The sequence below is a fragment of the Rhincodon typus genome, chromosome 16 (assembly GCF_021869965.1).
Source record: "Rhincodon typus isolate 14 chromosome 16, sRhiTyp1.1, whole genome shotgun sequence".
Lineage (NCBI taxonomy): Eukaryota > Metazoa > Chordata > Chondrichthyes > Orectolobiformes > Rhincodontidae > Rhincodon > Rhincodon typus.
Window position 1 is genome coordinate 49037479 of NC_063347.1, and position 27432 is coordinate 49064910.

The 27432-nt window shown below is 40.7% G+C and overlaps 1 protein-coding gene across 1 annotated transcript in view; it reads left to right on the top strand.

The window, feature by feature from the left end:
• Positions 1 to 27432, top strand: part of LOC109931684 (protein bassoon-like) — a 430268-nt gene that overhangs the window by 41770 nt on the left and 361066 nt on the right. Inside the window, exon 2 of the mRNA XM_048606748.1 lies at positions 4917 to 5795. Coding sequence (XP_048462705.1) covers positions 4917 to 5795 — 879 coding nt within the window. The remainder of the gene's footprint in view (positions 1 to 4916; positions 5796 to 27432) is intronic.

Below are 27432 nucleotides of genomic sequence, written 5' to 3' on the forward strand. Positions count from 1 at the left end.
GGCACTTGTGTGACTTCGATGTAATTTTCACTTATCAGCTCTGATCTGGATGCTGTCTGGTCTTGCAGCGTATGGACGCGAACCATTTTAGTATTTGAGGAGTTGTGAATAGTACCGATCATTGTGCAGAAGTTGACAAATATCCCTATTTCTCAGCTTATGCGATGAAGATCATCCAGCTGCTGAAGATGTTTGGGCTTAGGACACGAGCCTGAGAAAATCCTGCTGTGATGTCCTGGGGGCTGTACTTATTGATTTCCAACTTCACAACCATCTTCCCTTGTGTTAGTCATAACTCCAACCAGCAGAGAACTCCGCACCTCCACCACCGCCTCCACCGCCCCCCCCACCCCGCTCCCATTTCCCATTGACTCCATTTTTATTTGAGCTTTTTGATGTTAAACTCAGCTCAATTCTGCCTTGATGTTTAGGGCCATAACTCTCCCCTCACCTTCCAGCAATGGAAACAGTTACTCTTTACCTGTTGGGAAAGGCCAATCATGATTTGGAGCACCTCTATTAAATTTCCTCACACTTCTGCTCTGTGAGAAACAACCCTGACTTCTCCAGTCTGTTCTCATAATTGATGTCCTTCATCCCTACAGTCCTTCTCGTGAATCATTTCTACACCCATTGTAATTACTTCATATTCTTCCAAAAGTGCGCTGGTTAGAATTGGAGGATACAATATTCTAGTTGAAATCAACCCATGTTTTATAAAGATTCATTTCAACTTTGTTTTTGTATTTTATACCTCTGTTTACAAAGCGTAGGATTCCACATGTATTACTAATTGCTTTCTCAAGCTGTACCTGCTGCTCTTGACGATTTATGTAGATATATACCTAGGTCCCTCTGCTCTTTTCAAATCGTATCCTTTATTATTTGTTGTCTAACCTTGTCCTTCCTCTTAAATATATAACTTCTGAGATGCAAAAAATATGCGTGTGTTTCCTTTTATGAATTTTACATGTGTCAAGGCTGTAGCATATGGGAGCTTCTGGATACCATGGTGGTAAGAATGTCTGCAGAAACTGTTTGCAGTTTCAGTAGCTTGAGCTCATAGTTTATGAGCTGGGGGCTAAACCCAAGATACTGCAATGCATCAGGGAGGGGAGAGTTTCCTGCATACTTCTTACCAAGACACAGTCACATCGCTTAAATTTGGTCTTCTGATTTGGTCAGTGGTAAGGGATAGGAGAGTATGGCTGTGAGTGGTGCAGGAATCTAGGAGTGTCCACTTCTGCAATTTTACAAAAGATTTGAGATACTCTCATCCACTGGAGCAGGGGCTGTAGGGTGGATGAGCAGACTGAACATTGCACCACGGTACAGGAAACTATTCAAGTTGGGGGAGCAACAAGGAGAGTAGTGGTAATAGGGAACAATATATTGAGGGATGTTGACACCATTCTCTGCAACAAAGAGCATGAGTCCAAATGGTTCCAGTGTTCGAGATATCTGCTTCAGGCCAAAATAGACCATTCAATCCATCGAACCATTCACTGAGATCAGAGCTATCTGGCAATCCTCAGCTCTACTTTTCAGCCTTTTCCCCATAACCTTTGATTTCATCACTGATTAAAAGTTTGTCAATCTCTGCCTTGAATATACCTGATGGCATAGCCTAAAAAGCTTGTTATTGTCTGTGGGTCTGCATTCATACAGGTTGGCTGTCATTTTTATCTATCTAGGGGCCAAACCCTTTCAAGTAGGTTGTGTTTAAATTGCATGGAAGCATTTCTGAGACATGTGGAAATAGACAAGTGTTTCTTGATTATACCATGTAGAATATTGCACTTGGTGTGAATAAATGTCTGCTGAGATTCAGATGATGGTATTTATGGAGATGTGGGAATTGAGGGTGGGATTTGTGTTTGCAGATAGTCAATGTAAAACTGCCCAAAATATAAAGGCTGCACTTTATTTGTTGTAGAATATCATTCGATTTTTTAAAATAACTAATTTCCGAACTAACAGCTGTTCAGATTGAATGAATGTTGGCTGGGTGCTGTTTGAGAGGGTTTGAGGCACTCTGCCACATTTAATGAAGACATTTGGAATCTTGCCATCATTCAGAAGATCTGTGGCCGTGTGATGGCAGCGGGGAGCGGTGAAAAGAGATAATGAAGTGGGGATGGAGAGGGAGAGAAGAAAATGATCGTAATTTTCTTGTCCCACTGTTAGTGGTGGGAAATTGCTTACCTGCTGGGTCTGGCAACTCCTTCTGCCCTTTAACCTCTTCCACCAAGCCCTGTTGTGAGTTCATTTACATGCAAATAGTTCAAAAGGCTGAGGAACACAATCATTATCACTGAAATATTATCATTGACCTGCCTCTGCATAACAAGTTAAGCTGGTGCCCCCAAGCCTGCTGCTTTTAAACCTGATTTTAATATGTTTGTTGCCAGTCTAATTTTAATCAATGTATCCCTCAATTTCAATCCCCTCTCACTGATGCTGGGATGGTGTGGGGTGCCTTGGTAAGGTCAAAATTATTTCCATTACCTTTCATAGGTGTGTCGATCTACTATTTTGACTGCTGGGTTACATTGTTTCTTGAACTATTATTGTGTTCTTTCAACTTAAAACCATTCCCAACTATTTATTTGACAAACTTTTTATATTTTCATTTCATGGTGAGAAATGATAATTTACAGTTGTTTCTTATAATGGTTTAAATTGGAGCTTGTTATTCATTTAATTTCTTTCAATAGCTTCTATATGCCTATTGGGACCTCCTTTCAATTTTTCAGGCACAGTATTTTAAGAACCATACACAGCCTTGATCAAAACGGAGGGATGGGAAGGCCTTCCTCTTTTTGATTGCAGAGAAATGTTATCACTGATGTTTGGATCAGATATAATATAATGGATGGCTAGTAGATCAAAGTCAGATAATGCTTTGTGTTATTTGTGAATGTTGTGTACTAACTCTCCCTCTGCAGCATAGTGTTTTAGAAGAAGACCCAGAACAGATCCTTGTGGTACACCACTCGTAACTGAGTACCATGTTGAATATTTTCCATCTACTACCACCGTTTGTCTTCTAAGGGTCAGCCAATTCTGAATCCAATCTGCCACATTTCCCCCTATCCCATGCCTTCTTACTTTCTGCATGAGCCTACCAGGGGAACCTTAGCAAACGCCTTACTTAAATCCATGTATACCACTTCCACTGCTCTACCTTCATCCACATGTTTGGTCACCTCTTCAAAGAATTCAATAAGGTTTGTGAGGCATGATCTACCCCCTACAAATCCATGCTGACTATCATGAATCAAACTATGCCTATCCTAATGATCATAAATCCTATCTCTCAGAGCCCTTTCCAATAATTTGCCCACCACTGAAGTAAGACTAACTGGCCTGTAATTTTGTAAATGATTTGGATGTAGGAGTGGAAGGGTGGATTAGTAAGTTCACGGATGATACGAAGGTGGGTCGAGTTGTGGATAGTGTGGAGGGCTGTTCTAGGTTACAAAGGGACATTGATAGGATGCAGAGCTGGGCTGAGAAGTGGCAGATGGAGTTTAACCCTGAAAAGTGTGAGGTGATTCATTTTGGAAGGACAAACTTGAAAGCAGAAAACAGGGTTAACGGAAAGATTCTTGGCAGTGTGGAGGAGCAGAGGGATCTTGGGGTTCATGTCCACAGTTCCCTGAAAGCTGCCACCCAGGTGGATAGAGTTGTTAAGAAGGTGTATGGTGCGTTAGCTTTCATTAATAGAGGGATTGAGTTCAAGGGCCGTGAAGTTATGCTCCAGCTATACAAAAGCCTGGTTTGGCCACATCTGGAGTATTGTGTCCAATTCTGGTTGCCTCATTACAGGAAAGATGTGGAAACGTTGGAAAAGGTGCAGAGGAGATTTACCACGACGTTGCCTGGAATGGAGGGAAGGTCTTACGAGGAAAGGTTGAGAGAGCTAGGGCTTTTCTCTTTAGAATGACGAAGGATGAGAGGTGACTTGATAGAGGCGTACAAAATGATCTGAGGTATAGATAGAGTGGACAGCCAGAGACTTTTTCCTCGGGTGGAGGTAGCTATTACGAGGGGGCATAGTTTTAAAGTGAGTGGAGGTAGATATAGGGGAGACGTCAGAGGTAGGTTCTTTACTGAGAGAGTTGTAGGGGCGTGGAATGCAATGCCAGAGAGGGTAGTGGAGTCGGCCTCGTTAGGGTCATTTAAGCTGCTATTAGATAGACATTTGAATGATAGTATAAGGTAGGGGTGGAGGTTAGATAGACCTTAGATTTAGGGTAAAAGTTCAGCACAACATCGTGGGCCGAAGGGCCTGTACTGTGCTGTACAGTTCTATGTTCTATGTTCTATGTTTTTTTCTTTGGACTTAACGCTTGGTACTTGGCTATTGAAAAGATACGTTTTTCAACTTTGTTGAATTTCTGTGATTAAAGGTTTGCGTTTGCAAACGAAGTACTTCCCAGGCTCTTCACTTCCCCTCTTCCTTCTCATTCAGAACCAGCTGCTGATACTTTATATTGAAATGTGGATGGTTGAATACTAATTCAGTGCTAATTTCAGGCTTTGGGAAAGAGGAATGTTATTTTATATGCTTGGATTAAGGGGCATTGTCTTTATATAAGTTTTATAAACATTTCTTTGCTAGATACGTGTTCAGATGTAAATACATAATGTGTTGGCTTTGTATAGTAGAAATCTTGCAGGGCACTTCTCACAAATGGGCTGACAATTTGGGCAAAGTGATAGAGCTCATATGTTAAGGTACTTGTGATTTTCTGATGTAACTTAAAGTTTGGACTTATACCCCAGAGGTTGAAAGCATAAATGCGTGGAACACTTGGATTACCTAACGTGATACGTTATGATTTGAGATAACAAAAAATGTTTTGCTACCCTATTTTCTGATATAATCATGTCTTTCTCTTATTTTGCAGGTGGAAGAATGGTTGTGCTTAAACTGTCAGATGCAGAGAGCTCTGGGAATGGACATGACCACTGCACCACGCTCGAAAAGTCAGCAACAACTACACTCTCCATCACACCAGGCCCAAACAGAACCACAAACAAAAGCGCAACGACAGCCTCAAACAGATCCAGTCCCCCAACAAGGAAGGACTACACCAATAAAAAGAGAGATCCCTAAAGTGCCATCTACTGCAGAACATAAGCCTGAGACTAGGATGCAACCGAGTGAACGTGAGAAACAGGGGCCAATAACAACTAAATCCGAATTGCAGCCTGTTGCCCAACCGCAAATGGTTGCCCAGTCTGAGGCAATCAGGCCAGTTGGTAAGAGCCAACAAACTAAGCCTGCTCCTGCAGAACAAAGACGAACAACAGATGGTTCACCAGCAAGAACGCAAGCAGGGCCCTCCAATATATCCCAAGATCAGGAGGGCATTACTGGTAAACTTTTTGGGTTTGGAACTTCTCTTTTAAGCCAGGCCACCAGTCTTATATCCACTCAGCCAGAACAGACATCACAAAGTCAGCAATCACCTGCTAAAGGATCTGCAGCTAAACAGGCCCCAGAAATAATTTTCAGTGATCAAAGCACAGAATTGAGCTCAAAGTTGCAAAGTTCGACGGCAGGATTGCAAGTTAAAACTGAGGCTGTCACCGCAGCTAAACAAGAGAAACTAGAGCCAGTCACTAAACAGAAAGAAGTCAACAAGCCCAAAGTATTGTGTCCTCTCTGTAAAACAGAACTGAATGTGGGATCAAGTCAGACTCCCAACTTCAATAATTGCACTGAATGCAAAGTCCAAGTGTGCAACATGTGTGGTTTCAATCCAACGCCGCACCTGGTAGAGGTAGGATTGACTCTGAACTATAAATACCATAATATGCTGTTCGGTGTTGTTATAGATTTCAACTGATGATGAATGGAATGTTTGAAACCAGGAGTATACTGACAGTTTGGGCTTTGAGACCTGATGACTGTTAGCAATTTATGGAATTATTGATGACGTGATGAAGTTAAACTGCTGCTATGTCAAGGGCCCCTGTGATGAACTCTGTTACAATTTAGATGACAGATCCCAACAGCTTATAAATTTGAGCAGAAATATGTGCGTTAGGTTGAGTGAGGTCACATAACTAGTGACCAAAATTTGTAACCTGAATGTTTTTAATGCACATTTTTTAACTTGGCTTCCTCTAAATGATCGTGGCATTCATTATACCCCTTGGACAGATGATCTGTGTGTTGATAGAGCAATTACACAGCTTTGTCCTGATAGACCTTATCAATATTTTAGAAGTAAAAGTACATGTATGATATTAAACCACAGTGTGCAATTGTCAAAATTGTTCCAGACTGCTGGAGAACAAAAAACAAGAGGTATCCTGGCTATTGTATGTGCAATATATATGACAAGTGCATTCCCTGAAAATATCATTTGTGGCTGAAGGTTGGTATTTACTTGAGGATGACTGAGCTTACCCTGCTCAGAATTCTAGTTTAATAGTAATCAGCTGTTCCAGGTGGGAAGAGCGGTAGGTGGGATTCTTTTATTTTCCTTACCTTGTGCTTAAGCAAAGTGATTAATTTCAAATGGTCAGTCTTAAGCCAATTGATTCACTGCTTGGGAAATCAAGAAAGAGCCGGAGGCACTGGGCCCTGACAACGTTCTGACAGTACTACTGAAAACGCGTGCTCCAGAATGTGCTGCACACCTAGCTACACTGTTCCAGTACATCTACAACACCGGCTTGTTCCTTCCGTGTTGCTGGGTCAAAATCTTTGAACTCCCTCCTTAACAGCATTGTGGGTCTACCTTCACCTAACAGACTGCTGCAGTCCGAGAAGTCAACTCACCACCATATTCTCAAGGGCAAATAAGGATGGGCAATAACTGTTGGCCCAGCCAATCATTCCACATCCCATGAATAATTGAAAAATGGTCGTGATGTTATCAATTGCACTCCTTTTTGATGACAGCAATTTTAATAACACTTTACAGCAAGCTCTCTGTGACGTCTGAATTAAACGTGTTATTTATTTATTTTCAATTCTGAGATGGTTTTTGTGACTTTACATGTGCATAGTGTGTTGTGGCATGCACTGAATCTTTGAGAGACATCAGAGTGCACAGCTTAGGGAGAACATTTCCACCCCCCAACACCACATACATGTGCACTGAAGTAAATGGATTTAGGACTATGAATATTAGAGCCAAAGCAGTAGCTATTAATTCACATGGAAGCTAGACAGAGTTCAGTGATGGTTTCTCTACTCATGTGATAAAGGTCAGGTGATTTCCGACAACTGAAGTATGGGAGTTGCAGAAGTTCTTTTAATTTGGTGAGGACAAATCAAAATGTTTCTTAGAGACTGGAAATTAATTTATTTTTCAGGCAAATAAATGATTTTTTCTGGAAATAGGTTTGAAATAGACTTGGACTTGAAGTTGGCTTGGTTTGGAATGCTGCTTGGTATTCCCTGTTCCCACGATAAAAGTAGAATCAGGCTTATTGTTAGTGTGGACTCTGGCTGTGGCAATACAGTAGGTTAGATTGTTAGCAGATTGAGGCAAGATTCAGAAACCTATAAATAAAGCTTTTTAAAGATTGGATAAGGTTTGGTCATTTTATAGGCCCATCAAGTCAATTTCAATTTATCAGTTGGTTCCCTTCTCTCTGCTTAAGGATCCATTTCTCACCAAAGGAGATAGATGGGGTAATCAGAACTTTTGCAAGTGCAATAATGACTCCCCTTGTTGTTAGTTTCCATTAAGATGGAAGGTTGTGTTCACATTGTGTTTGCAAAGTGGCCATGTAATTGTAAGTGTGAAATTCCACCAGTATGATGAGCTGGATTTGTCCACCAGAAGTTTCTTTAACTGTTGCCAACTTGCAGCAAAAGTCCAATTCAATATTAATGGAGAAACTGATTATTTTTTAAAAAACAATTTATGGTGTCTTTCTCAAATTATTTATGTGACAACACTAATGAAATTATTGACTTGAATTATTGATTCTGAGACTAGGGTCTTAAATTTAAATTCAAGAAACTGATGGTATGAGGCATGAGCTGGCAGTGATAAATTGGGGAATGTCACATAAACGGATGACAATGGATAGGCAATGGTTAACATTTTAAAAAGTGCATGGAAGAGCTGCAATAATTGTTCATTCTGGTCTCGCACAAAAATAAAACAGGAAAGGTGACCTGGCCATGGCTAACAAGGGAAATTAGGGATAATATTAAGTCTAAGGAAGGGGAATGCAAATTAGCCAAAAAAAGCATCAAACCCGAGGATTGGGAGGAGTTTAGAATTCAGTTAAGGAGGACAAAGGAATTGATTAAGAGGGGGAAAATAGAGTATCAGAGTAAGCTTGCAGGGAATATACAAGCTGATTGTAAAAGCTTTGATAGTTACGTGAAGAGAAAAAGATTAGTTAAGACAAATGTAAATCTGTTACAGTCAGAAATAGGGGAAGTTATACTGGGGAACAAAGAAAAGGCAGACATTTTGGTTTTGTATTCACACAGGAGGACGCAAATAGCATCTCAAAAATGATGAGGGAACACTGGTGTAGTGAACGGGAAAAATGGAAGAAATCGGTATTTGTAGGGAAATAGTGTTGGAGAAATTGATGAAATAAAAGACTGATAAATCCCCAGATCCTAATATCTCCAATAATTTTCATCCCAGAGTTTGTAAATAGTGGATATGTTAGTAATCAACTGTTAAGATTTTATCAACTCTGGAACACTTTCTATGGATTGAAGGGTAGCTAATATAACCCACAATTTAAAAAAAAAAGAAAATAAGGAATTATTATCCAGTTAGCCTGACACAGGTAGTGGGGAAAACACTATATAAAATTACGATATAAAACATGATGCACTATTATAAAAAATTTCATACAACACTTGGAAAACAGTGAATGGTTTGGACAGAGTGAGCATGACTCTATGAAAGAGCAATCGGTGTTGACATATCTATTGGTATTTTTGAAGGATGTAACCAGCAGAGTTGATAAGATGGAGCTGTTTGGTGTTGTTCATTTGAACTTTTCAGAAGTCTTTCAGTAAGGTCCCATATAAGAGATGAGCAAGTAAAATTAAAGTGGATGAAATTGGGGTTAGTGTACTGACGTGGACAGGAACTGTTTGGTAAACCAGTCACTGAAAGATGGTATGCAGGTACAGGCAGGTGGTGAAGAATGTAAATGATATCTTGGCCTTAGTAATAAGAAGATTCGAGTACAGGACCACGGATTGCTTCTTGCGCTTGTATAGGCACGGATGAGACGACACGTAGAGTATTACGTGCTGTTTTGGTCTCCTTATTTGAGAAGGATGTTCTAGCTATGGAAAGAGTGCAACAAAGGTTTATCAGGCCGATTCCTGGGATGGTGGGTCTGATGTTTGAACAGAAACTGGAACGGTTAGGAAGATATTCAATGATGTTTAAAAGAATGAGGGGGAATCTCCTAGAAACCTGTAAGATTCTGCAGGACTAGACAGAGTGAATGCAGGAAGTATGTTCCTGACGACCAAGAAGTTCAAAGCCAATGATTACAGTTTAAGGATAAGGGTTCGATCATTTAGAACAGAGATGAGGAGAAATTTCTTCACGCAGGGAGTGTTGAGTTTGTGGATGTTTCTATCACAAGAGCCAAAAACGTTTCATGTGTTGGATGTTCAACCTTGATCATATTGAATAGTAGAGAAGGCTAGAAGGGCCAAATGGCCTACTCCTGTTCCTATTTTCTATGTTTCTATGAATTATTGAACCAGAATCAGTTATAAATTGGAGAAGCATATTGGTTCAGAAGGTAATAATTCAATACTTGCAAGGCATGATGGCCACAAAATTCCGTTGTAGAGTTTGCTTTTTATTTGGCACACATGGGTGCTATTCCAACCTGAAAATGGTTTATGCTCTGCAAGTCTGGCATCTGATAACATTTTGTGTATTGCATATGGTGGGAACATAATTTGTAAATATATACTGTAGGTAGATTCTAGACTAAAGGCAAAAGACTGAAAATTACAGGCTGATTAGCCTAACCTTGGTCATGGATAAGATTTTGGAGCCCATTGTGAAGGATGAAATTTCTGAATACTTGGAAGTGCTTGGTAAAATGGCCATGTCAACATGGCTTCATCAAGGGGAAGTCATGCCTGACAAATCTGTTAGAATGATTTGAGGAAATAGCGAACAGGTTAGACCAAGGAGAGCCAATGGATCTATCTACCTACCTGGATTTCAAGAAGGCCTTTGATATGGTGCTGCACAGGAGGCTGCTGACTAAGATAAGGGCCCATGGTGTTAGAGGCAAGGTGGTAGCATGGCTAGAAGATTGGCTGTCTGGCAGAAAACAGAGAGTGGGGTTAAAAGGGTCAGGATGGCAGCCAGTGACAACTGGTGTGCCACAAGGGTCGGTGTTAGGACCACAACTTTTCATTTTATATATTAATGATCTAGATGAAGGAACTGAAGGCATTCTGGCTACATTTACAAACGATACAAAGATAAGTAGTGGGGCAGGTAGTATTGAGGATGAGGGGAGGCTGCAGAAGCATTTGGACAGGTTAGGAGAGTGGGCAAAGAAGTGGCAGATGGAGTATAACGTGGGAAAGTGTGAGATCGTGCATTTTGGTAAAAAGAATAGAAACATGGACTATTTTTCTAAATGGAAAGAAAATTCAGAAGCCTGAAATGCAGAAGAGACTTGGGAGTTCTAGTCCAGGATTCTCTCAATGCAAACTTGCAGGTTGAGTCAGTAGTTAGGAAGGCAAATGGAACTTTGGCATTTATTTTGAAAGTACTTGAATATAAAAGCAGGGATGTACTTCTGAGGCTCTATAAGGCTCTGGTCAGGCCACATTTGGAGTATTGTGCACAGTTTTTGGCCCCATAACTCAGGAAAGTTGTACTGGCCCTGGAGCAGGTTCAGAGGAAGTTCACAAGAATGGTCCCAGGAATGAAAAGCTTAAGACATGAGGAACGTTTGAGGACACTAGGTCTTTACTCGATGGAGTTTAGAAGGATGAAGGGGGACCTAATTGAAACTTACAGAATACTGAATGGTTTGGACAGAGTGAATGTTGGAAAGATGTTTCCATTAGTAGGATAGACTAGCACCCGAGGGCACAGCCTTAGAGTAAAGGGAAGACCTTTTAGGTCAGAGATAAGGACAAACTTCTTCAGCCAGAGAGTGGTGAATCTATGGAATTCACTACCACAAAAGGCTGTGGAGGCCAGGTCATTGAGTATATTTAAGATGGAGATAGATAGGTTCTTGATTGTCAAAGGGATCAAGATTTATGGGGAGAATGGGGTTGAGAAACTTACCAGCCATGATTGAATGGCAGAGCAGACTCAATGGGCTGAATGGCCTAATTTCTGCTCCTGTGTCTGATGGTCTTATGGATTCAGAGGGCAGACCTGATTAGACACTAGCAGAGCCATTTTCAACTTGGTGCTCTAGCTAATACATTCTGTTAGTCGTGCACAGTTGATCATGCTTTAAGCAGCAGATGGAGATACCATCAGTTCTATTTTTGGCTGGTTATTGCTGAGCTAGAAGCATTTGCATGTTTGCACTGCTAAAGAATGTTGGAAATGCTTAGAGGGAAAGGAGCAGCATGTGGTGAGGGCTATCATTTTCACTGTGTTCAGTTTATGTACCTTAATTCTAATGATAGGGTTAGGGTTCCCATCCTTTTTGGCCCATGACATAATAGGAAGGATGCGCAGTAATATGTGTGGAGCACAAACTGCTGGATGCAGGAGGAGGCTTAGAGGGGTGAAAAGGAATCTCAGCTGGTGACCATTCTCGCAGCTGGTCTTTGAGCAAATCTCTGACCTCAATACAAACCAAGAGCAATATGTATGCCTGCTGAGGTACTGACTGTTCCAGGTGGCGTCCTGCTCAGAGCCAGTGTAAATAAAGGTGACTGTGCTATGTATTTCACTTCTTTTGGCTGCAGCCACTGACATCTTGCACTTCGCTATATATGGTAATTTAAAGAGGTTACTGATTTCCTATATGTGAAGAAAGTGGAACACATTGCATTCTCTCTTTCCACAATATTAGACAGTGCGATTGACTAGCTGTACAGTATTTTGCGAATGCAACTTGTACATTGAGAGCGTTATTAAATGGGATTTCTCTATGCCTAGCTAATGTGCGACTATCCCATGTGATCCTGGCAGCATCCACAATGTCTTTATTCTGTGCTATCAGGATTTATGTCATGGTGGAAAAATAAAAAGATGATGATGGGGTGATGAGTATTGTTGACTGACTACCTGGCTCATGACCATGAGCAACAGTACATATATCAGCAGTATTCATAAAATGAGAGATATGCTACTACATCATATTATCTAGCAAACCACTGAAGTGCCTGAGCAATGCATCCATTCCCTTGGCCACTCTGGAGGCACCCTGCAATACCAGATCGAGCCTGTCACAGTTCTTCATAGGCTGCTATATCCTACACAATCTTGCCATCATAACATAAAACAGACATTGCAAACCAATCCGTTAAAAGGTCAACTTGGCAATTCCTTTAATGTTTGTCTTCTATGAGCCTTGCCTGATTCAGTGCTATTATGCAGTGCATATTACATGACTGCAGCATGGTAGACCGGAAGCCTCTACCTTGTGCAAAGTGTCAACAATTCCACTAGTGTGTGAGAGAACATAATGCTTGATTATGGTGAGACCTGAGACACCTTTGAGCCCTGATATTTGCCGCTATGGTGGCAGCAATCTGAGGCTGATGGCAGCAAGATGTGCCAGCATGGTAACAGACGGAGTTTGCGTGATTTTGTCTGATCTATCAGTGGAGATCTGGGTGCTTACTGCTTGTGCTGCAGTGAAAACTGAGCAAGTGCTGCAACTTGTTCAGGTCCATAATCTTGAATGAATTTTGTCCCACTGTAGGCCATGACATCTTAACTAATTCGGTGATTGCCATCACCACTGCCTTTATTGGAATGAGGAGATTATTATGTTATATTATTGTTTGCCCCTCACCAGTTGCTGCTTCCATCTGTGTTGTGTATTCCCGCCTACTGCAGAGAGGGGAATGCCTGTCATTGTGTATACTGTCATCTCGTTGGATAATTTGGCTGTCGGTGTTGACTGGCTGGTGAGTGTACGCACAAGCTACGAGATGTGAATATGAAGTCTGTAGCATTGCTGAGTGTTTGAGGATGAGGTAAAGTTACAAGTTTGGAAATATGCTGGAAATATTCAACATGCCTGGCAACATCTATGGAGGGAGAAAGAGTCAATGTTTTCGGTCATGAGCTTTCATCAGAACCCACAATACGAAACTTGAACTCTAGGCCAGTCAAAATTGATGTCATCTTTAAGAAGTACAGCCTGGCTTTAAGTACCACAGGCTAGTTTAAACACATACTGGCCTCATGATTGTATGCCCACTGTTCAGGCATGCAGCCATTGAACAGCATAATTAGCTCCGGCTACATTCTGCAACATGGTAATTGAGCAGGCAACATGAAGTTTGTATAATCCCACGATCAAAACAAGTTTGCAGGGGTTAATCACACATCATTAGCCCAAATTTGTGGGCTACTCGGCTTTGCGCCACTGCGTCTCTTAGAACATTCAGTTCTGCTCTTTCTCTTTCACTTAAATCTCTTATGCAAGCAAGATTTTTTTCCCCTATAAGGTAGGTCTCCTTTCACTTTCATTTCATGAATATCACAACTCTTAGAAAAAGTGCATTAAAGTGCACATGCCCACGAGCTGTCTGTTTGATGAGCTTGCTAGCAAAGACCACAAAGCAGCAATGTATCAATTCTCTGAATTCATTTTCACTGAAGAAAGGTTGATTAATGGTAGCAGATAGACAAGTTTGACTCTAAATCTGTGCTGACTTGTTAAGAACAATTGCCTGTTAAAATATATAGCTTTTAAAACAATATTCATCAAGATACTTAAGGCCACACAACTGTAAGGTGTAGGAGCAGGAGTAGTGGCCATCTTTTAGCCCATCTTGTCTGCTCTGCTACTCAGTGAGATCATGACTGATCTGATAATCCTGAACTCCACTTTCCTGCCTTTTCTCTATAATCCTTGATTACCTTCCTGGTTACAAATATGTCCACCTCAGTCTTGAATATACTATACAACACACCCTCGACAGCTCTTATGGTAAAGCGTTCCACAGATTCACTACCCTCTGAACAAAGAAGTTCCTCCTCATCTCTGTCTTAAACGGCTGACCCCTTATTTTGAGATTATGTCATCTGGTCATTGACTCTCCCACAAGGGGAAACAACCTCTCGGCCTCTACCCTGCCAAGTCCCCTAAGAATCTCACAAGTTTCAATAAGGTCACCTATTCTTCTAAATTTCAATGAGTACAGGTCCAACTTAATCCGTCTGTCCTCATAATACAGTCCCTCCATACCGGATATCAGTTTGGTGAACCTTCTCTGGACTGCTTTCAAATCCACTATATGTTCCCTTCGAAAGTGTTCCAGTGGTGGTCTGACTAGTACTTTGTATAGTTTTAGCAAAAACTCCCTACCTTTTTTACTTCATTCGCTTTGAAATAAAGGCCAATATTCCATTTGCCTTCCCTATTACTCAGTAAAAACTTAGATTCTAGCTTTTTGTCATTCATAGGGAAAGACTCTCAAATCCCTCTGTTTTGTAGCTTTCTGCATTCTTCCTCTATTTAAATAATATTTAGCTCCTCTACTCTACCTGCCAAGTGCACAACCTCATATTTTTCTACATAATGTTCCATCTGCCAAGTTTTAGCTCATTCACTTAACCTGTCTATATCAACCTGCAGACTCCTCACCACTTGTTTTCCCACCTATTATTGTGTCATCCACACACTTGGCTATGGTGCATTAATTTTCTCCTCATCCAAAACTAAACCAGTTAGAATGGTAACTGATCATAACTGTTTATGGCATCAAATTTTGATTTTATGACCTGTTTAAATTCACACATTCTTGGTGTACTGTATGTAAAGATGTTTGTATAAATAATCTATCAAAATGGATCTTGTAAGGAGACATTGAAACCAAACTATTGTAGTGATGAGCATGATCCCAATTTATTCTGTTTGTTCTTCCCATGCTCCCTAATAATTTGTATGATGAGCGAGATTGTGTATTTCATATCTCGGATGTCTAAATTATTTCTTAAATAAAAATGGTGCATTAGCACATCCTTTGTGATCTATGTTTCTGTGATGCAATGTTTGCATAAGATTGTAGGAATGTATCCCCGAGTGCTTTAAGAATTACATATTGTAAAAATGTATTTCTCTTACTAAATGTTGTTATTGGTTTGGTACAGGGTTTCGGTGATTGCTTTCCAATGTGAGGTAATGCATTAAGTCATGTCCATAGCTTTGAGTGAGTTACCAATCTCAATTAATGCTGAAAAGAAAACATGAAAGATTTGATTTTACGTAATGCCTTTTATGACTTCTGGACCATCCAAAAGCATCATTTTGACTTGATAGAGGTGTACAAAATGATCAGAGGTATAGATAGAGTAGACAGCCAAAGACTTTTTCCTAGGGTGGAGGAAGCTATTACGAGGGGGCATAGTTTTAAAGTGAATGGAGGTAGATATAGGGGCGATGTCAGAGTTTCTTTACTCAGAGAGTGGTCGGGGCGTGGAATGCAATGCTGGAGAGTGTAGTGGAGTCGGCCTCATTAGGGGCATTTAAGCGGCGTGGCTATTAGATAGGCATATGGATGATAGTATAAGGTAGCGGTGGAGGTTATATAGACCTCAGGATTAGGGTAAAAGTTCGGCACAACATCGTGGGCCGAAGGACCTGTACTGTGCTGTACTGTTCTATGTTTTATGTTCTATGTTCTATGTTCTATCATTGCCAATGTGGTACCATTTGAAGTGGAAGCATTGTTTTAATGTAGGAAATATGGCAGGCAATTTGCATGCAACAATATCCTATTAACAGTATGGAGTAATTTGCTTTGCTTAATGATGATGGAGGGATAAATATTGATCAGGACATCAAGTGGAGGTATGAATGACCCTGTAGCACAGATTGGTTGTTTAATGTGCAGTAAGCAATTAACTTTTTGATTTTCCTGGTGCCACAGTAAACCTAAACAGGACATGAAAAAGTTGATTAGCAGGTTTGTGTTGGATTAGTTTTTCTGTGCTGGGATTTCTTCTTTTCAGACAGGGAGAAGTAATTCTTCCAGGATTCCCAATGACTACCTCTGTTCCCTGCTGGAAATTCTTAAGTTTAGTTATTGGTTAAGGGCAAGGTTAAACTTGACTGTACTGCATTACTTGGTGAAATAGCTGATTGCAGTAGCTGTCAAGGCTCGTACATCTTCAGGAAGGGAGAAATGAATGTAAGAGGCAAATAAGTGCAAGCCTTACTATCCATTACATCTCAAGTAGAGTGCAACTACAAAGCTTCGTAAGATGATTTAAATTGAGTTTTTTTTTGAAAATTGCAATTAATCTTAGAAGCTTCCTTTGCCTGGCCTAAGGAAGACAGTTGTTCAAGACCTGAAACTGTGCAGTGACTTGGTCAGGCTGCCATTTGAATATAGTTGAACTCTAGTTATTAATGCTTAAGGGAACGATCCTAGGCATGGAGAGAAAAGTGATGAGGTCTTGCCTTGGTGTTACCCTAGTAAAATATTAGGAAAAAAATTGACTGTGACCTTTCATGAAATATCCTTGACACAGATAAGATCAATAATTTGTACAACATAAAAGGAGACTGTTGTGTCCATGCACTGTTCTTTCAAAGAGTGATATGATTAGTCCTGTTCCACCACACATCTGCCATATCCCTGAAAGTTTTCCTTCTTCAAGCAATTATGTTTTCTTTCTGAAAATTGCCATTGAATCATTATCCATTTCTAGTTGTGCAGTTCCACATTGCACATTGGGAAGCCGGGAGCAAAACATTAAAGCTAATAAGGCTGTTTTAAAATTAACCAAATAAATGAACTGTCAATTATACAAAATCAGAGTTGTGCACGGAAGAAATAAATGAAGAAAATATAAGAGGACATAATTAAAGCCAGGTATAATTTGTGTGAGGATATTCCATCCCAGTACCTGGTTGAGGACAAACAGCTCTTTTGATATGTCAGCCTGCTTTCTGGGTTGAAAATTTCCAAAGATCTGTTGTTATTGTTGCACCATCTTGTTAGGTGATAGTTCGAAAGAAAGGAGCACTTCTTTTTGTGACAACCCCAAAATTGAGCAGAATTATCTCGTTAAATGGCAATAATTAACCACCTAATTGCACGTAATATTGTACTCTGAAAATTTCCAATGTTATTTATTCCTAAGTAAAACACAAGAAATTATGTTTGTCATTGATTCATATATCTGATATTAAAAAATTCGCTAATACTGAGGATGTCCTGTTTGTTTGATGACAGTCTGTATGGCCTAATTTATAAAGATTCAGATTAAAAACCCTCAGCTCTTCTTTAATAATAAGCCGAGTTGAACTGCTCTTCGAAAGAGCTGCCATAGCATGATGAGCTGAATGGTTTGCAGCCCCCAGGTTGCAAAAGGTTTCCATTCCTGCATCCATTTGCAAGTCCATTTTTATGCAAGCCTGAACACAACACAGGACGCTATAAAGCAACCAAGTACGGGAAATGTTTGTGTGTTTGATATTTAAAATTACATCCCTGCATGGGATCGCGTTGGTTAGTACACGTGTTTATAAATCAGACACTTGTAAATGAAGGACCCCGTGTATATAGCCTGCATGGCACAGAAACAGGCCATTTAGTTCAAACAATTCATAGTGATATTTATGTTCCAATTGAACCTCCCCCCATCAATCATCATCTAAATCTATCACTTTAACCAACTATTCTGTTCTCCCTCATTTGTTTGTCCAGCTTCCCCTCAAATGTCTTCAATTTTCCCCATTGGTTTTCATGGTGACTATATGGATGTCCATTCTCCTTGTTTTCACTCTATCAAAATCTTGCATATTTTTAAACCTCTAGGCCATCCTTCAGCTACCTTTTTCAGGAGGAAAGATATCCAGCCTATTAATCCTTTCAAGATAGTCTTGCATTTATAGTATCATCCTTGTAAATCTTCTCTACACCTTCGCATGTGTCTCTCTCTACCTGTTCTATAATATTGCAACCAGAATGGGATGTAATATTCTGATCTAACCAAGATGTGGCACAGGTTTAAAATAACTTCCAATTTTTCATTTCTATCCCATTATAAATAGAACATAGTCCATAGTTTGCTTTTTCTTTATGGCCTTGCTTGCCTACAGTGAAGTTTTTAATCATTCTTATATTCATATTCTGAGATTGCTTTGATCCTTTACTCCACTTCGACTTTTATCTTCTACGTAATAAGTTATCTATCTATTCTTTCGAAACATATTTCACATTTTATATTTTGAACTTAATCCAATATCCTCCTGTAATTTAGAGGAACATGAATAACATTTGTACTGCTCACATAGAATTGTCTTGGTGCTGTCTAAAATTCTCTTGTTCAATTTAAATACATTGTGTTAGTCTGTTGCACAGCATTAACTTATCTTGAATACTGTAGGAAAGAACTTTAAACTAAAGTATTGGAACAGATGTTTTTGTTAATTATAAAGAGGATACGACCAAAAACACAATTCAATGTTGACTAGTCTGCATTTTACCCCATTCTGCAATTGTTTCTGGACATTGCCTCACATTTAAAATTTTTGTTGATGTCCCTCATGTCATCAGCCCTCTTGATCTTGATAACCTTTTATAGCACTATTGCATCATGTTGACCTATTTCAGTTTCTTGCCCATTATCCCTTCTCAATTGTTGGCAGTCTTGCCTTCAGTCAGCCTAACTTCCCAAATTTTGGAATTCCACCGAAGCAACAAGTCTTTCCTTCTTTGAAACAATTGTTAAAGACCAATTATTTGAGCAAGCTTTTGTTCACTTTTCCTAATGTATCCTTTCTCCTAAGTTCATGTTGAGACATGTCTAATATTAATCTGGTAAATAATTTTGGGATGAAGTATTGGTAGTGGTATGTAGCAATGAAGATGTTGGGCTTAGTGTGCCTTGGGTATACAACAGCAAGTGTTAAGGCAATAAATCTGTATGTGGGCTCAATCCAACATTTTAACTATACTTTCAATCTCCACTAAATCCATGGTGGTCGCTGTTGTCTCAGACACTGCATAGAGGAAAACATCAATATGGCAGGAGAGAGAAAAAGGAATGAAAAAAACATTACTTATGCCAAGCATGGCAAGGTTTACACATGGGAGAGCATAACCTGTGCTTTTCTGATCATCTTAAAAGTTAACAAGTGTGTTTGATTTCCAAATGAGGGAAAGAGATCTTTGTGAGTTTGTGTGAAGTAGATAGCCATACTCTGTGTTTGGTTACTTATTTTAGAACCCAGAGTATAACTTAATTCACCAACTTAGATGTACTGGTGAAAGACATGTATGTTGGGAAGTTTCCTATCCATTTCTACCTATCCCTCTGTGTTCAGAATGTTTCCTGATACATGTTTATCTCCAGTTTCCCCTAAGATTTCACCTTGAGTCTCTTCACATTTTGAAATTTGAATGTTTCTAGTTTGCACTTTAGCAACAGTAACAATCAATTTTTGACCAATCTTCGTTTTTTCCATCTCTCTCCCTCTTTCTCTCCTATTCCTGGCTTACTGAATTTATAATCATTAATCCTCTATAGCCATTGTCCACTGTACTTCCACAACCCTTGTTCCAGTCTAATCTTCTTTTGGCTTTTTTTTTTGCTGTCCCATCAGTGATAAAACATGGAATCATCATGACACATCACTGAATCATCTCGTGTATTTTGTGAATGCCCTGAAGTACGTTCTTTAAGCATCGACTTCAGTCCCAGTTTATGGTTGTTATTACCTTCTGAAGTGAAGGTGCAATATGAATGTAAGTTGATTTCCTTTACCATGTTATGTAATAAACTGTACAACAGAGGATTCAGAGAAGGAAATAGTTCAGCAAAGAATTAATGTTTTCCTGAAGATGATGGTCTTTCACCTTTTACTGAATTCATAGTAAATGAAACATCAGCCTTTACAGTATAGGTAATTTAGAATCATAGAATCATACAATGCAGAGCAGGCAACTTGAACTCTCATATCTGTTCCAGCCTTTTAAAAAGCTGGCCAATTCATACTACTGTTTCCCTTGTCTTGTACCTCTGCAAAACTTGCCCCTTGAAATATTTCACAGCAAGAAAATAATTGAAGCATCAAGGGGAACCATTCAGCTCACCATACCTACGGCAGCTCTTTTGAAGAGCAGTTCAGCTCTGCTTATTATTAAAGAAGAGCTGAGCGTTTTTGATCTGAATCTTAAGTATCAGACCAGCACGGAAAGACTGTAATGTTTATTTTATTTTGCCTGTAACATGCGTGGAAATCATTGTCATGCTCAGATATCTCAAAATCAAGCTACTGAGAAATCAATGTATTGTTTAAGTTCCTTTGGTTGAACAGACTGAGAGAAACAGACCCCTTAAACGCAGAATGCATAAGAAGAGACTCAAGGTGAAATCTTAGGGGAAACTGGAGATAAAGATATACCAGCGAATGTTCTGAACATAGGGGACAGGTAGAAATGTATAGGAGGATTCTCAACATACTTTTCTTTAACCAGTACATCTAAGTTGATGAATTAAGTTATAAGTTTGGGTTCTAAAACAAGTAGCCAAACACAGGTTTAGGTTGGAAAGAACCAAAGATTGCAACTCTTTTGAGCATATTGGAATTTAAATGACCAAAGCTGTAGCTAACCACCAAAAAATGTTAGCATGCTACCCACTGCACTGTTATCCTCCTCAACACATTGATGCATACACCATACCAATGAAATGATGATTTGATCATTCAGGTATATGACTTCAGTCTTGCTGCAATTCCGTCAATAGACGTGCAATCCTTCTATTTCATGATTAGGGGTTAAATCATGTTTGTGAACTCCTTTGACATATATTAAATATGTTTAACATGTGCTAAGAGTTTGCTGTTTTTTCAGAGATACAAGACACTTTAAGTTGGTAAATGGTATACACCATTGGCATTCTGTAGACAACATACTGTAATCTATTAAAAGAAGGCCGTAGGCTTTTCAGAAATGATAAACACTCACTCTGAGACATTTCATTATAGTGTCAGTAATGCATCCTTGAAGGTGTAAACTAGACCTGATGATGATGGACAGCTATGCCTGATACTTTGCTTCACCTTGACCAGTAATTCAATTCCACAAAACATAGTTATTCCATTAGTGTGATCGCACTGGATTTCATCAACCAAAATGGGTTGGAAAGTTATATTTACAGTGGATTTAGATTATCTTGATTTTCTTGCAATATATTACCATGCACAGAACACAAATTGTGCTTTTTGATGACTTCCTAGACTATACCAATAAACGTCATGCCATTTGCACGGTCATTACAACCCTGAGATGCAATGCAGATGATAATTTATTCTAGCTCAGTTTGTACAGTCATTGGAGTACATTCGATAACTGATGAAAAATTGCCAGGATTGTGATATCTTTTTTAAGATTTTCAATTAGACAGACAGGTATAATAATATTTATGATGTTCTTTAGCTTATAATTGCCTAGAAATATTGGTGATTGATAGACGTATTCCTTTAAGTTGCAAAATATATAAGGCTTTATCATGGTATTAGCCATATACAGTATGCCCTCCATTGCTTTTGATGCTTTCTAACTATTTCCTTGAGTTTTGATATTTAAATCTTCCTGTGTGATCAATTGTCATGTTAATTATATTACATTTCAACAGCTCATTTATCATTTCCAATTTAAATTGAGTGCTGTCCTCTGTAAAATTTTTGACAAATCATACTTTGTTCATAAATACATATAGGGCAATGCATGTTGTCAAAATCCTATATTAGCTGTGTGTGATATCTTTATAAAACAATTATAGATCCTTTATATCTTGCTCCTCCCCTGGAAGTTTTCATGAAGCCTGCTCATGATCAATTTATAGCTGAGTAAATATTCCTGGTTGGTAAAATTATAACAAATCATGAAAATAAATCAACCAAACTAGAAACCATCTTACGAAGAAGAAAACTGCATAATTGTTACAGTGCAGAGGCTGGTAGCATATGGAAATAAAATATTACATGGGGATACAGTTTACAGCTAAAATTGACATTTCAAGTGGTTAGCTATATCCCTGAAAAATGATTGATTTTAAAGGTTGTTAATGATTTAACTCAGCATTAACTGGAGATCTTGGAACTGGCTGTGATCTCAGTGCAGTTGTTCTTTGAGCAAGGCGAAAACAGTGTAGACTTCAAAGTGTTCCATCTGTTTTATATATAGATATAAAATATATATGTACACACATAATTCATGAATCAAGGCCTTCCTTTTCGAAAGCTTCACATTTTCCACTTTCCCAGTGGCATAACTGAGATGAGAGAATTCAAGGAGCTTCTTGTGGATCACCAGTCAATTCTGAAACAAACTTTTATTGTTCAATCTGTTCAGGGATGTTACGATACACCACTGCAACAGGCAGGATTTGAACCCGGGGCTTCTGGCTCAGACGTAGGGACAAAACCACTGCACCACAGGAACCCTGAAACCTAAATAACCTGTTCAGGCGTGTTATTATATACCCCTGTAGCAGGTGGGACTTGAACCTGGGGGTCCTGACTCAGAGACAGGGACATGAGTGTACCAAAAATGCGCTTTTTGGGGTCACAAGCTCCAAGGTGTCAGGAGCTATCAGATATCATTAGTCAGCATGTTCAAATGTGATGTTATACACCTTTGGAGGAGGTGGGACTTGAACGTTGATCACCTACATCAGTTGTAGGGACAATACCACTGCACCACAAGAACCCTGGAACAAAAATGTTCTCAACACTTGTGGAGTCACTCTCTACTTCAGTGTCTACATCATCTTAGATATTTTTAATCAACCTGTTCATAGATATTAATACACACCTTTGGAGGAAGTGGGCCTTGAACCTGTGGCTCTTGACTTGGAGGCAGAGCCACTACCATTGCATCACAAGAGCCCTTTCTTGGAGTTTGAAGCTCCTTGGTGTTAGGAACTTTTGTGGGATTCATTTGTGGGAACTGGGCGGCTCTAGCTGGCCAGCATTTCTTGCCCATCCCTAGTTGCCCTTGAGAAGGTGGTGGTGAGCTGCCTTCTTGAACCACTGCAGTCCTCCTGCTGTGGGTTGACCCACAATGCTATTAGGGAGGGAATTCCAGGATTTTGACCCAGTGACATTGAAGGAACGGCGATTATATTTCCAAGTCAGGATGGTGAGTGGCTTCGGGGGAATTTGGAGGTGATGGTGTTCCCATGTCTGATGCCATTGTTCTTCTAGATGGAAGTGGTGTGGGTTTGAAAGGCGCTGTCTGAGGATCTTTGGTGAATTTCTGCAGTGCATCTTGTAGATGGTGGACAGGCTTTGAGGAGTTAGGAGGCGAATTACTCGCCGCAGTATTCCCAGCTTCTGGCCTGCTCTTGTAGCCACTGTGTTAATGTGGTGAGTCCAGTTGAGTTTCTGGTCAATGGTAACCCCCAGGATGTTGATAATGGGGGATTCGGTGATGGTAACACCATTGAATGTCAAGGGACAATGGTTAGATTGTCTTTTATTGGTGATGGTCGAAGCCTGGCATTTGTGTGGCACGAATGTCACTTGCCACTTGTCAGCCCAACCTGGATATTGTCCAGATCTTACTGCATGTGAACATTGACTGCTTCAGTACCTGAGGAGTCATGAATGGTGCTGGACATTGTGCAATCATTGGCGAACATCCCCAATTCTGACCTGATGATGGAGGGAAGGTCATTGATGAAGCATCTGAAGATGGTTGGGCCTAGGATGCTACCATGAGGAACTCCTGCAGAGATGTCCTGGAGCTGAGATGATTGACCTCCCACAACCACGACCATCTTCCTTTGTGTCAGGTATGACGCCAACCACCGGAGCGTTTGCCCCCTGATACCCATTGATTCCAGTTTTGTCAGGGCTTCTTGATGCCACACTTGGGCGAATGCAGCCTTGATATCAAGGGCTGTCACTCTCACCTCACCTCTGGAATTCAGCTATTTTGTCCATGTTTGAACCAAGGCTGTAATGCGGTCAGGAGCTGACTGGCCCTAGCAGAACTCAAACTGGGCGTCACTGAGCAGGTTATTGCTGAGCAGGTGCTGCTTGATAGCACTGTTGATGACACCTTCCATCACTTTACTGATGATCAAGAGGACACTGATGGGGCGGTAATTGGCCGGGTTGGATTTGTCCTGCTTTTTATGTGCAGGACATACTTGGGCAATTTTCCACATTGTCGGGTAGATACCAGTGTTGTAACTGTACTGGAACAGCTTGGCGAGTGGAGCGGCAAGTTCTGGAGCACAAGTCTTCAGTACTATTACCGAAATGTTGTTAGGGCCGGTAACCTTTGCAGTATGCAGTGCCTCCAGCCGTTTCTTGATATCACGTGGAGTGAATCGAATTGGCTGAAGACTGGTATCTGCGATGCTGGGGACCACTAGAGGAGGCCGAGATAGATCATCCACTCGTCACTTCCGGCTGAAGATTGCTGCGAATGCTTCAGCCTTATCTTTTGCACTGATGTGCTGGGCTCTTCCATCATTGAGGATGGGGATATTTGTGGAGCCTCCTCCTCCAGTGAGTTGTTTAATTGTCCACCATCAGTCCTGCCATATCCATTCACAACTGGATGTGCCAAGACTGCAGAGCTTAGATCTGATCCGTTAGCTCTGTCTATCACTTGCTGCTTTTGCCGTTTGGCATGCAAGTAGTCCTGTTTGGGGGCTTCACCAGGTTGATACCTCATCTTCAGGTATGCCTGGTGCTGCTCCTGGCATGCCCTCCTGCACTGTTCATTGGACCAGGGTTGATCATAGAATCATAGAAGCCCTACAGTGTGGAAACAGGCCCTTCGGCCCAACAGGTCCACACCGCCGCTCCGAAGAGCATCCCACCCAGACCCATTCCCCTAATTTCCCATGTCTAATCCATCTAACCTAAACATCCCTGGACACTATGGGCAATTTAGCATGGCCAATCCACCTAGCCTGCACATCTTTGGACTGTGGGAGGGAACCAGAGCACCCGGAGAAAACCCATGCAGACACGGGGAGAATGTGCAAACTCCACACGGACAGTCCCCTGATGCTGGAATCGAACCGGGGTCCCTGGCGCTGTGAGGCAGCAGTGCTAACCTTTGCGCCACCGTGCTGTCCATTATTTTGATCGCCTGGCTTGATGGTAATGGTGGAGTGTGGGATATGCCAGGCCATGAAGTTACAGATTGTGCTGGAGTATAATTCTGCTGCTGTTGATGGCCCACAGCCCCTCATTGATGCCCAGTCTTGAGTTGTTAGATCTGTGCAAAGTCTGTCTCATTTAGCACGGTGATAGTGCCACACAACACGATGGAGGTTGTTCTCAGTGTGAAGACGGGACTTCGTCTCCACAAGGACTGTGCAATGACCACTCTTACCGATACTGTCATGGACAGATGCAACTGCAGCTGGCAGATTAGTAAGGATGTGGTCAAGTATGTTTTTCCCTCTTGTTGGTTCCCTCACCACCTGCCGCAGGCCCAGTCTGTCAGCTATGTCCTTTAGGACCTGACCAGCTCGATCAGTAGTACTGCAGCCGAGCCAATCTTGGTGGTGAACATTGAAATCCCCCACCCAGAGTACATTTTGTGCCCTTGCCATCCTCAGTGCTTCCTAAGTGTTGTTCAAGATTGAGCAATACTGATTCATCAGCTGAGGGAGAATGGTATGTGGTAAACAGCAGGAGGTTTCCTTGACCATGTTTAACTTGAAGCCATGAGACTTCATGGGATCCGGGGTCAATGTTGAGGACTCCTAAAGCAACACCCTCCCAACTGTATACCACTGTGCTGCCCCCTCTGCTGGGTCTGTCCTGCTCGTGAGACAGGACATATTCAGGGACGGTGATGGTGGTGTCTGGGACCTGGTCTGTAAGGTATGATTCTGTGAGTATGACTATATCAGGCTGTTGCTTAACTAGTCTGTGAGACAGCTCCCCCAATTTTGGCACTAATCCCCAGATGTTAGTGAGGAAGACTTTGCATGGTTGACAGGGCTGTTTCTGCCATTGTCTTTTCCAGCGCCTAGTTCGATGCCAGGGGGTCCATCCAGTTCCATTGCTTTGAGTCTTTGTAGCGATTGGTACATCTGAGTGGCTTGCTAGGCCATTTCAGAGGACGGTTGAGAGTCAACCACATTGCTGTGGGTCTGGAGTCACATGTAGGTCAGACCAGGTAAGGGTGGCAGATTTCCTCCCCTGAAGGACATTAGTGAACCAGATGGGTTTTTTCGACAATTGGCAATGATTTCACGGTGATCAGTAGATTCTTAATTCCAGACTTTTTTTTTGCATTCCAATTCCACCATCTGCCGTGGTGGAATCAAACCCGGGTCCCCAGACCATCAGCTGGGTTTCTGGATTAATAGTCTAGCGATAATACCAGTCGGCCATCGCCTACCCCTACTGTCAGATATTATTAGTCAGCCTGTTCAGATATGTTATTATGCACCTTTGGAAGAAGTGGCACTTGAACATGGGTTTCTTGGCTTAGAGCTGGGGACAAGCCACTACACCACAAGATCCCTGGAACAAAAATGTTCTCAAACAAGAAGCATTAGATACAGCTGTTTATTCATGATATGGTTCATTCCCACCAGTGCAGCTTGGAAGAATCTTTGCTCTTATATTTTAATTCTTTTGTAATTAAAGTAAACAATGTGCTTTTTGGATTGGTTGCTCTACTAGCATATTAACTTTGAGATTCCCGTAGAAAGCCACTTGAGTCTCTCTGAATACCAACATGATGTAGTCTTGGATCATTTAATTAATATTCTGCTTTTCTATTTCTCCTTTCAAAGTAAATCTCATTGCACTTCCCTACTGGACTGTCTGTGGTGTGTTCCTGTCCACTCATTCGATCTTTCTACATCCTTTTGCAACCTTTTTTGGCCTTCTCGTGTAGAACCTTGACATATATCTTGTATAAGGGCACAGAGAAAATGAATCAAAGTAATTCGTACAAATTGTGAATAATTGAGACTCTTAACACTGATCCCTTTGACACCAGGCTATATACAGCCTGCCAATCCAAAAAAAAAGACCCGTTTATTCTTTCTTTTCAGCCATTATCGAATTGTCACCTTATGCTGATATTTTACCCCCAATCCCAGGAGTCCAACCTTTTCTTTGCTATCAATGTCTGTCTACCTGGTCTACAGGTCCTCTATTTTCTCCTCTTTCTTTCATGAATATTTGAGTTAGGTCAAATTTGTCGGGATTATTCTAGAATCATGCGAATTTTGGAAGAAGACAAGCAAAGCATCCACTATTTCTGTTGTTGCCTTTTCA